At 48.5% G+C, this 12,122-nt stretch overlaps 1 protein-coding gene across 12 annotated transcripts in view; it reads right to left on the bottom strand.

The window, feature by feature from the left end:
• Positions 1-12,122, bottom strand: part of MYCBP2 (MYC binding protein 2) — a 2,065,574-nt gene that overhangs the window by 1,372,994 nt on the left and 680,458 nt on the right. For all 12 annotated transcript variants that reach the window (XM_086934832.1, XM_086934837.1, XM_086934835.1 and 9 more), the window contains one exon: positions 1,306-1,580. In XM_086934832.1, coding sequence (XP_086790958.1) covers positions 1,306-1,580 — 275 coding nt within the window. The remainder of the gene's footprint in view (positions 1-1,305; positions 1,581-12,122) is intronic.

The following is a 12,122-nucleotide window of genomic DNA, read 5'->3' as shown; positions in this document are numbered from 1 at the left end:
AGGGGAATCAAGGTCAACAAGAAAACTGGAACCATGGTCAGCAGGAAAAGAGAACAAATGTCAAGAGTGAACAAACAAAGGTCTGCGTTGAAAAGGCAATTAGGGAACTGAGTTATGCAGAGAAACGTAAGTGAGATATACATGCAGTTCAGAATCAAAGCTAAAGGAAGTATGCAATCAAAAGTAAATGAAGGTCCAAGATCAATACTTAAATCACATACAGAGCCACAACCCTGTAGTCAACCGCAAATGAACATATAACACCTCAGGGTTTACAGTCAATATCTGAATTAACTACAGACCACAATTACTTTCAACTACAGACCATATAAACATTTAAATGCAGATCGCAATTGAGGTCGGCACAAAATATAACTTAAATTCTACTTTTGAAGACACCTGGGACTGCAACCAAAATAAAAAAAACGCCCCAAAAAAAAAATTTTGTGATGTAAATTGATACTGGAAGGGATTTGCATTGAAAAAGCAAAAGGAACCCTGTGCACGACAGCTTATGTTTCTGACATTAACCATATTTTTGTCATTTGTAAGAACTTGTCATGCTGTTTTAAATCCATCCGGAGGATGGATATCTGCACAGGTCTGGATATCTCATCGACCATAATTATGATGCACAAATATTATTGTGTTAGATAAGTTTAGCAACTGGCCCTTTATATGTAGGTTTATTGATGGTTTCCATCAGTTTAATGGAGGCCCACAACATGGACCTAATGTGTCTAGGTTTGCATGAAGTCCTTTGGGTATATGTTCAAGCATCAGTATAAGAGAGCTTTAGGATTTTGCCATGGATCTTGTTTAGCAAGGCTAAAGAGTGATCCACATTTCAGTTGGCTGTGCTGTAGGAGGGCTCCCAATACCAAATTTGCAGCTCTGGATCTCGTCCCTACATTGAGTACTCCAGCTGATATTGAAACAGAAAACTAACCGCTAAAACACTTTACAAGCAAAATCAGAAAGTAATTTGACTATTTACAGCATCTTCTAGTTCCTGTGGTTTGCCTCACAAGCAAAAGCCAAAAGAAACATGTCCCACGCAAAGCCATTTTGCTTTAGGCTAGTCAGAAAGCGGACAGGGGCAGTATGCACCAGGCAAAGACAGGAAGATACGTCACCAGTCAGAAAAAGTATCTAAAAGAAGTTAAAACTGAATTTTTAGTTTTCTTCCTTACCTTCCTGTCTGTCCATACAGTGCTTTTTCTAAACTGTTCTGGAACTACAATTACTTTAATGATACAGGATAACAGAACCGTCAAAGAAGGTACACACACACAATGGGAATACCTGATCTAAGCAGTTGAGCAGGTCACAGAGGCAAGCCCACTGCAGGGCTGGTGTTGGGTAGAAGGAGTGGAAAGAGGCTATAAAGGTGTTATGACATTCCTGCAGAACAGCTTCAAGAAGATTCAAAGGCTGGCTGAGATAACCTTGAGGGTCGTTGTCCAATTTGACCATACACTGATCAACACCTTCTGATAATATTTTTCTTAGCAAGGTCCTTGTTTTTCCTATGCATTCAGCTAGCTTGCTGGTTTCATCTACAACGGCTTTTGTAGTCACTAAGAAATATAAAATACAAAATGTGTTTACAATGGAAAACAATAACTAAGCCTCAGGCAGAAAAAAGTGTCTTGACATTCAAAAACAACCACTCATTTAGACATATTATAAATGTATTGCGCTGAATTAAAAGCATCTCAGCGAGTAATGAAGAACTATATTGAGTGACATGGATGAAAGGTACTTACCTGCAAGAATAGATGTCAAATATCAAATTTTTTTCATCTATTACCATGCATCTTGACGCAAGAACCTGGTCTGGTGTACAATATTGTAGTGTTCGAAACAGGTCTCACACAACTGAAACTTTACAATAATCCAGAGATAAACTCTAACAGTACAATATAACGAAAAATTTATTTAACCAGGAATTATTGATAAAATTAAGAATAATCTTTCAGGAAGCCTCTAATTCCCAATCAATTTTTTTTGGCTTCTAACCTTTATCTAGAAAAAGATGAATATGAGAGCTACACACAAACAAAATATTGCTGACCTGTAACATTTTTCCACCATGGTAGCCAAGTTTCTTAATCACAAGAACACACATCAATTATCTCATGTTGGCAACGATAGGATCTAGGAATACTAAATTCTGGCTGCTGATTAGGTTTCATTCACTTCAATTGTCTTAACATAAATCGTGTTTCTCGAAGTCCTGTACCTGGTAGTAAGAAGTGGCTCCCGTATACGCAAAGTAAGGGCATGGATGTCAAGTATGTAGATTAATAGAGATTTTCCACGCACAAGAATTGCTATTTGCAAGTAAATATCACAGTTTTCTCCAGCTGTCCAATGTGAAGTAGCCCATTCCCTACACTGTTGAGGATAGATTTCCAGACTCCTGAGTGGTTGTCATTTCCATTCTATGCAGCCTTCAAAGATGAAAGTAATAAATTAGGTTTTCAAGTTTGGATCAAGCCAACCTGACTTAATACAACTAGACAAATGTTTTTGCTCAAAAAGTTTCTAAATTTCAAATTTCTTGAATTTGCCAATGCTTATTCGCGGTTGAGTAGGAAGTGCATACTTATTCTGCCAAGTAAAATTTGTATCTCATGATCTCTCCGGTGGATATTTTTCATTGTGGCATCTAAAAATACATTAAAATACAGTGTATTTCAATAAACTGTTTTTTGATTTCTTGAGTGTCTTGTGTATTTCTTCAATTGTTTTGGTGCAGTTTAAATGCTTTATACTTGTTCCTTTGTGTAAGGCTTGTTGCTCAGAGCCACAGCTTAACAAACAAAATCTACTGGTTCTAAAAGGGGTTGTTAAGCGTATTACATGGTGAGGTCGTACAACACCACCATATAATAAACCCCTTTTCCTCACATACTACAAGGGACTGCTGGACCGTATATGTCAGGAAAGAAAAAATGCTTTAGAGTTTCCACTCTCAAGTGCCAGACGGCTAGGACACATTGGTCAAGAAGCAAGAAAAACCACCTGGACCGTTGCCACAAATTGATATAAATCAGCAATTTTTAAGAAACTGGAAAAATAAAAACATCGGATGAGCTTTGTGGGGAATATTGTCCATTAGGATGTCCGTTTAACACATATAACAGATGTATTTGTACAATCTGTCTGATGTGGGACTATGAATCTGACAAACACCAAGGGCTTAACAATTACTACTTACAATGAGTAAGTAGTGACCCAGCCATATAGAGCACTCAGAACGTGAACTTATGTTAACACTTAAGGTTCCAAAATTAAATGGCAGGAACACTTGGGTAAGTCATTTACAGAAGGGCATATCAAGATTAGAAGCTCCTGAATGAAAGTATCAAGAAATGAAAGGTTTAAATACACATTTTATAACTTGCCCTGACATACTGGATTCCTATGAATTTACAGCAAATGAATGCTAGAATAACCACTACATGCACTAGATGTGGGGAAGAGGATGCATCTTTCTTAAATATGATATTGATGGGCCACACTCTGGCAGACTACTGGAAAGTTACTATGGTGTATTAGCACTGTGCTAGTAGGCGCTGCCTGGTGCCAAATGTGTGATTATGCAATGGTTGCCCAGATTTCAGCAGCAAGCACTTAACTCACTAAGCTGTTTGTATGAAAGATTTTTTGAAATGTCCCTAAGAAAACCGAGTAACAAGAGTACATGAATGCCTAAGATTTCTTACCTCCTTAGAAAGCAGACTGGAGTAGTACAAAAGTACGAGTTATTTACCTACGGTAACACTGTATCTGGTAGAGACGATTCTAGCCGCAGATTCCTTAACGTAGAATTATCCCAAGGCGTGAGACTGGATCTGGAATTTTGTTTGCCACAGCATCCCTGCTTGCTGGGGGGACGACATCACGCGACTCCACCCAGGCGTCGTCCGCGAACGTGATGTCAGCGAGGTCACATAAGTCCCGCCCCAGCGCGCCTACGTCAGTTTTCTTCAGAGAACTTTTCCGCGCCACAACGCGGAGCCAGCAGAGAAACTGTGGAAGCATGGGAACAGTGTGCGAAACAGCACAAAAATGGAAAAGAAAAAGGGATGGTGACGAAGAACACCATGAGGAGCAGTGCTAACACTGTAGTACCCAAGAGCAGTGTAGGAAGAAAGAACAGAGCACCGCCCTGAGCAGCCACCCTGCCAGTTATGAAAACAGTACCCTCCTTAAGAGAAGGAACATATGCAAAATGTCATGACAACATGTAGAAGGACTACAACCCCGACCAAGACCCATGAGGGGGAGCCCGTACCAAGCCAAACAGGGAATGACAGACCTCCAAATCAACCCTAGCACAGAGTGTGACAACCCCAGCACAGAGTGCGACAACCCTCCTCCACCCCCCCCCCCCCCCCCCCCCACCACGGGAGCCAGGGCAGGGCATGGCCAAATGGCCCAACCCCAGAGGGTAGCCGAGGGGCCAGGACCTTCAGAAACAAGAGGGAAAGGAGGGACGAAGGAAGGCCAGCCTCAATCCTGGAGCACCCAGAGCAGAGGAGCACAGGAGTACCTATAGGTCCAGCCTCTACAGTGCCAAAGTAGAGGAAGAAACAAAAAGCAAGACAGCGTCTTGTCAAAAAAGGGAAAGAATATACGCACTCATCATAGCCATCCACCGGGAGGCAAGTGCAGAAGGGAAAGCCAAAGGGTCCTTGCTGAATGGGGCAGAAGGGCGGGCTGTGAAGGAATCTGCAGCTAGAATCGTCTCTACCAGATACATCGTTACCAAACGTAAGTAACTCGTACATCTGATAGAGACTACTAGCCTCAGATTCCTTAACTTAGAATAGATACCCTAGCCATAACTACAGGGAACGAGGGTCTGTGGAAGTACCCCACCAGCCTGGACAGAACAGAGAGGCTAACAGGGGACTAGTCCAACGGACAGGGCGAAGAGCCCCATCCTCCTAGACAAGGGGGGAAACCCCCACAAGCAGAACACCACCGACCCCAAGAGGTATGTGGGAAGAATAATTTAGAAGAAGCCTGTTCTCTCTCAACAGAGGAACCCGGGGCAAGGCCGGGGAGGCCGAAGCACTCCACGCCCCTACAAGGCAACAAAGCTTCCATCCAAAGCCAGGACAAGGAAGGGGAAGAAGAAAAGCCCCAAGGAAACTAGGGAAAAGAAGGCGAGCCAGACCAGACAGAGAGGCACCTGCAGTAATAAGCCACGGTATCCAGGAAGAACCGCCCGGGCCCGAGGAAGGCCGGGCAGGTTACGCCAGACAAAAGGAGAAACACAGAACCATCCCAGCCCCCATGATAAGAGCATGAAGGCGAGGAAATGCCTGGACACCCTACACGGGTGGACCACACACACGACCCAGAAGCATAGCAACATACATAAACTCCATGGAGAGCAGAGGCCCAAAGGCAACCAGAACCCCAGAGCAGAGCGCAAGCTTTATGACCGCTACCACTACCCCACAAAGGAAAAGTTAAGTCCCAAGACATGGGAACCCTCTTTGGAGGGTACTTCCACAGCAGAGGAAGGAACGAAAGAGCCACGGGGGGAAAAAAACAGCGGAAGGCTTATCAAGCAGCCCAAGACAAAACAGAAGGCCTAATCTTAGGGCCAGGTCTGTGCAGAGAAATCAAGCAAAACACAGTCAACAAAAGGGCCATCCAGCAGCCAGCAAAGCCACAGTCCCAGCAAGCCAAAAAATACACCTCACTGCAAGGGCAACCGGCCCAAAAAAAGATCCATCAAATGGAAGATCAATCAGCCGCTCCCGAACATTTTCAGGGAACACGCCGTCCCGAAGCCAAGCATGGCAACGGAGGGAGACGGAGAAAGCCATGGCCCAGCACAGCACCTCCAAGATGTCCAGAGCAGAGCGGAGAATAAATGCTGCTAGCTCCCGGCCATCCAGCGCATCATGCTGCAAGTCCACCTGAACAGTCTCCTGTGAAGAGCAGGATCCAAAAGACTCAGTCAAGTCCCACAAACAAGAGGTGGCCCTAGCCTACACACAAGGTGTAAAGGGCGCGCTGGTCGAGGCAAACATGTTACGCCCCCAAGAGTCCAGCCAGCGGGCCTCCCAGGACGGTGGAGTCAACAGTGGGAGAAAAGCACTCCGCAAAAGTGGACTCGAGGCAGAGGGGTGGAGAGAAAGACATGCCGGGTCACGTGGCGCCAGAAGGTGCCGGTGCAGAAGGTGTTGCGGCACCGGATTCTCCGAGGTGGGGCGCCTCCAAGCCCCCATCAGGGAAGAAAGGAGCGAACACTCAAAGGGAAGCAATAGCTCACTTCCACCAGAGCCCTGGTGGAGAACCTCCAAGAGATGGGCCGCCGGGAAATGAGCAACCGGGTCACCCATGCGCCGAATGCCCACGGCCGTGGACACTGCGCGAGAGAAGGCCACACCTGACGCCATAGGGCCAGCGGCGGAGAAAGCAGTTTCTCGGTGGACGACGGCTGTAAACTGAGGAGGCCGTCCCCTAAGCCAAGCGGGGCGGCCAAGCGGGGCGGGCAAGCGCCAGACCTGGAAGTCAGAAGGGACTGAAGAGTGAGGGACCTGTCGCTCCACCGGCGAACACACTGGCCTCGGGAATGGTGGAGAGCCGCCCTTCGATGACGCCGGCGAAAAAGCCACCACACTGCGGCCCGTCTCCGGGGAGGATGACACCAGTAGGCACACAACCTCCGGAGAATAGGGAACTTCCGAAGATGAATCCACGGCCCGGATCCTGTCCAGCGCTGTAGAGTCCACCGCCTGAGGCAGGACGGCTTCACCATCCGGCACCAAGGGAGATGCCGGAGGGGACTCCTCCAAGCCGCACCGCGCCGGGGCCTGGAGCAGAGCTGAAGTGGCCAAGAGGCGGCGCCAGAACTACACCGACTCGACCTCCGATGAGGCAGCCGCCAGCGTGGAGGAACGAGGGGGACCAGGAGAGTGACACGAAGCCGTCCGCCAGCCTCGGTCTAGAATGTGACGGAGGCGGCCCGGAGACTATTGCGTCGCCTCCAAGGCCGATCCAACCTCCAACGAGGCAGCGCCTGCGTGGAGGAGCGAGCGCTGGCGACCTCCCGCGACACCACAGGGACTCGTGCGTGAGTTTGCAGAGGTGCCGTGGTCCAAAGGAGGGACCCCCAAAGGGCCGCACCAAAACAGCACCACGTCCTCCAAGACTGAATCCGAACCAGTAGGCGCCGGAGCCACCAGCGACGCAGCGGAGGGCCCCGGGCAAAGCAAGGGATCCGCCGACGCCCCAGGAGGGGAAGGAGGAGGAGGAGACGCCAACGAGGCCTGCAAAGCCGCCACATACGTCTCCATCTGGACTCTCGACAACCCTACAGCGGGAAACGGTGGATAGAAGGCTGACACGCGGTGCCGCATCAAGTTCGGAGAGCCCACGCCCCCGGCAGGCCAAACACCAGCCCCCGGGGACAATCTGCGACACTTACCCACCGGGGAGCGATGCTCCTGTGACATCGGAGAGGGATGAGGACGTCCGCGACAAAAGTTTCTGAAACCAGCCGCCGTGGCAGAGCGAGGGGAAGAAGCCGACCTTGAGTGACGCACAGAAAGTTTCATCCGGCGCTCCTGCCATGACTTCGGCTTCAACTGTTGGCACGCCTCACAATCAGTGGTGCTGTGATCTTCCCCCAAACATCACATGCAGATGAGGGGAGGGTCAGTCGCCGACATAGGACGCCCACACGACGTGCAAGTTTTGAAGCCCGAAGGCATTCGCACACTGTTCCACCAAAGATATCAAAATTATGGAAAGAAAGGGGCCCAAACAGGCCGGAACAGAGAGTGATCTGCATTGCACGCGAAAAAGGAAAAAACTGACGTAGGCGCGCCGGGGCAGGACTTATGTGACCTTGCTAATGTAACGAACACGGACGAGTCGCATGATGTCGTCCGCCCGGCGCGCAGGGATGCTGTGGCAAAAAGATTTTCCGGATCAAGTCTCACGCCTGGGGATAATTCTACGTTAAGGAATCTGCGGCTAGTAGTCTCTATCAGATATGGAATATAAGAATGTAGTAGTTAATATAATCATTGACCAACTGTAAGAAAGTGAGTTTCTGTTGCAGTACCCCCCACTTTATGCCTGATACCGGATGCACTTTTTTCTTGGTGTACCCAGGGCCTGTGTTCCTTCCTCAAAAACTGTACTGAAGCCTAAACCCAATTGGCATCTCTGGCCACATGTCAGCCCCTAGTAAATCAGACCCCCCAGGATATAGCGTCATGGATTAGCAAATTTAGCGGCACAAAAATGGAAATTTAGCGGCAATTTTGCGGCATTTTATGTGGCCATTTTTCCTACAACAAACACAGATATCTTAGTTTTTTTAGTTATTTAACAACATGAAGCTATGTATATTTGGGTTCTTTACAATGTAGACACTTTGGGGCAGATTTACAAGCCCCTTGCGCTGCTTTTACGCCGCCGTTGCGTCAGCGCAAAAGATGCACCATGGTGCGGGGTATTTACTACGTGACGCAACTCCCAGATGCGTCACGTTGCAAAGACCTGCGCCAGAAGAGGCGTACCATTGCAGGTCAGTTTGTGTCTTGCAATAGCCTTAGAGCTTGGTGCCACTGTACCTGCTGCACTAATGATGGCTATACCTATCGCCCCTTTTATTAGTAAGGACGTTAAATAGTACAGTGTATTTTGAACACGACCTGATATCCCACCGGATGCCCATTCGACAGACCGAACCACTAGAGAAAGAGCAGTCAAAACCGCCAAGTGGTCACTTGTTAAACAGTAGCGAACTGCATGTTGGTACTTGTAGTTTCGTTGTCAACTTCAACCAGCGGGGACTGGTTGAAGTTGACACCCATGACATGGGGCCACTTGACGCCCGTGTTAAATTTCTCGCCTCTAGGATTTTTCCCATGGCTCACTCCCAGGGGGAAATGGTCTGCAATAGGTGAGCTCAACCCTCTGACTTCATCCCTTGTCCAGCGCGCCTCTGCAGATACCCAGTCCCGTTTGTGCCTCAGCTCTCTCAGCTGAGTGGTTCTGTCTGTTTATCTTGAGGGACAGATATCTCTGCACGGCGCTCCGTCTCCAAGCCAGCGAATAGGGTGACTAACTGGCATTGGTGCAAATTCAGGACGGTGAGTGTAAAAATTCAGGACAAAGGGTCAAAATTCAGGACACAAATTCAGGACAAAACTTCAGGACAATAGGTATGTTTTACAGACACAGAGGTCGCGCAATAGTATATAAGTAAGCCCAGCCATTTCTAAACATATTCAACCGTTTGCAAACGTATCCATCATGTATCCTTCCATCTATCATTTCACTCATCTGTCCCTTCCATCTATCATTTCACTCATCCGTCCCTTCATCCATCCTTTCACTCATCTCCATTATCCATCCACCCTTTCACCCTATCCATCTGTACACTTATCCATCCACTCTTCATCCCATCCATCCATTCACTCATCCATTCAGCCTTTTACCAATCCAGCCATCCTTTCACTTACTAATCCTTCCACCCATCCACTATTTTAGTCATCCATCCATCCATCCTCCCTTTCTCTCTCCATCGACCCTTTCACTTAGCCATCCTTCCATCCATCCATCCTTTCACCCACCCATCATCCATCCATCCATCCATCCATCCATCTGTCCTTCCCCTAATCATCCATCCTTCCCCTCATCACCCATCCATCCATCCTTTTCCCTCATCATCCATCCATCCATCCATCCATCCGTCCGTCCGTCTCCCTTATCATCCATCTACCCACACACTCTTCATCCAACCATCCATCCATCCTTCCCCTCATCATCCATCCATTCCCTCATCATCCATCCACCCACCCCCTCATCAACCATCCATTCAACCATCCATTCATCCATCCCCTCATCATCCATCCATCCTTTCACCCACCCATCCATCCATCCATCCATCCATCCTTTCCCTCTATCCACCCCCTCATCCATCCATCCATCCATCCTTCCTTCCTCTCATCCATCCTTCCCCTCATCCATCCTTCCTTTCATCCATCATCCATCCTTCCCCTCACCCATCCATCCATCCATCCATCTCATCCATCCTTCCCCTCCATCCATCCATTCATCCTTCCCCTCCATCCATCCATCCATCCTTCCCCTCCATCCATCCATCTCCTCATCCATCATCCTTCCCCTCATCCATCTTTCCCCTCATCTATCATCCAGCTACCCTTCCACCCATACATCCAGCTATTTACATTTTCTCTCCATCCTTCCCCTCTCAACAATCCATCCATCCTCTCTCATTATCCATTTATTCAATCTTTCATTCATCCATTCACCCTTTCACTAATTCATCCAGCCATTCACCCATCCCTTCACTTACTTACTCGCCGACCTTACCATATTAATTTTGAGCTGAGCCCTTTTGAGAAGAGGCCCATCAAGAACTTCACCCTCGCTGCAGGGGCCGTTCCAGGACTGGGACAGAAGCCACCCAGGGCGGAGACAGGATCCACCACAGGGGGGGACAAGAGCCATCACAGGTGTAGGTGGACTAGAGCCACAACATGGGGGGACAGGAGCCATCACAGGCGAGGGGTGGACTGGAGCCACCACATGGGGGGACAGGAGCCATCACTGAGGGGAGGGCAGGAGCCATCACAGGAGAGGGAACAGGATCCACCAGGGTGGGCACAGGGGTGGGCATGCAGTATTCTAGTATCATCTTGGGCTCCTCGCCCCCTCCTGCACAAGACAACGCGAAGACAGGCTCTCTGTCCAAAATGCCATCCCCCACTGTGATGTACAGTACTTACAGGAGATACTCTAAGAGAACTGATTGAACTGATTGTCCTCCATACTCTGTTAATCAGTGTGGGTGCGATTGTGCCATTTCTGTATTTTCTTAAATTATAGACTGCATGTTTGAAGAACCGAGGTTTGCTTACAATTTAGTGACAGTAATTACGCTCTGTGAAGAGAACCACGTGCTGCCTAGGTGTAATCAGGGGTGTAATCTGGCCGAGTCTCGGATGTTTGGGGCCCTGGGTAGAAATGGAATGTGTGAGCCCCCTCTAAATAGCAGAGACATGACACATTCAGGGCTGTTTGCATGTGAATAGATGTCGCAGCTCCTGAACCTGCAGCCCCTCCCTCTCAGTCACCTTCGAAGCACCTCTTAACAGGTCATCAAGGGCTGGAGGTGTGAGGTTTGCCATCCCGCTGTGACGCTTCAATGCTGCTGAGTATCTGAGGAGCTTTGGTGCAGCATCGGAGTGAAGAAGGGAGGTGGGTGCAAACTGTGCCGGCTTTAGGGTGGGGCAACCGGTGCCCTGTTAAAATGACGGACAAATGGCGTCCGTTAGCAAACACTTCCTTGTTCGAATGCTCCATGAATGGTGTGGGCAGACAAGCGTGGCAGTGAAGGCTGGGCATGGCGTAAAACTCAGCACTGGATGTCTTTGGCTGCTAGCCCAATTCACAGGCGATAGCCACATAAAGCAGACCCCCCAGGATATAGCGAAAAATGCCGCGATTTCTACAAAAATGCCGATTTCGCTGGCATTTTTGTAAAAATCGCGGCATTTTTTAAAAAGTGCCGATTTCGCGGCAAATCGCGAAATCGCGATATCCTGGAGGGTCTGGTAAATAGTACCCTAGGTACCCAGGGCATTGTGACCAGAGAAGACCCCTAAGGGCTGCAGCACTTATTGTGCCACCCTTAGGGGCCCTGTACCCTTGCACCCACACACTGCCTTGGCAGGCTGAGTGTCTAAGTACAGAACTAAACTGAGTCGATATGGCACACATCCCAGTGTGCCATTCCCACAAACCCACTGCCCTGGCATACATCAGCCACCCCTCTAGCTGGGTGCCCTATGCCAGTGGTGTGGGCACAGGTGCATGAGCCCTGTACCCCTACAGTACCCAGGGCCATTCCTGGGCACTAAGTGCAGTGATGCCATTAAGAGCATATGTTACTGGGAGGTTGTCATTACCAACTCCACAGCACCATAATGGCTACACCGAAGGCTGACAAGTTTGATACCAAACTTCTCAGCACATTAAACCCACACTGATGCCAGTGTGGGATTTGGTGTAAAAAGTACTACAGAGGGCATCCTAGAGATGCCCCC

This window comes from Lissotriton vulgaris, chromosome 8 (assembly GCF_964263255.1).
Source record: "Lissotriton vulgaris chromosome 8, aLisVul1.2, whole genome shotgun sequence".
NCBI lineage: Eukaryota > Metazoa > Chordata > Amphibia > Caudata > Salamandridae > Lissotriton > Lissotriton vulgaris.
Note: the sequence above shows the minus strand (reverse complement) of the source record. Positions and strands in the feature narration are given on the sequence as shown.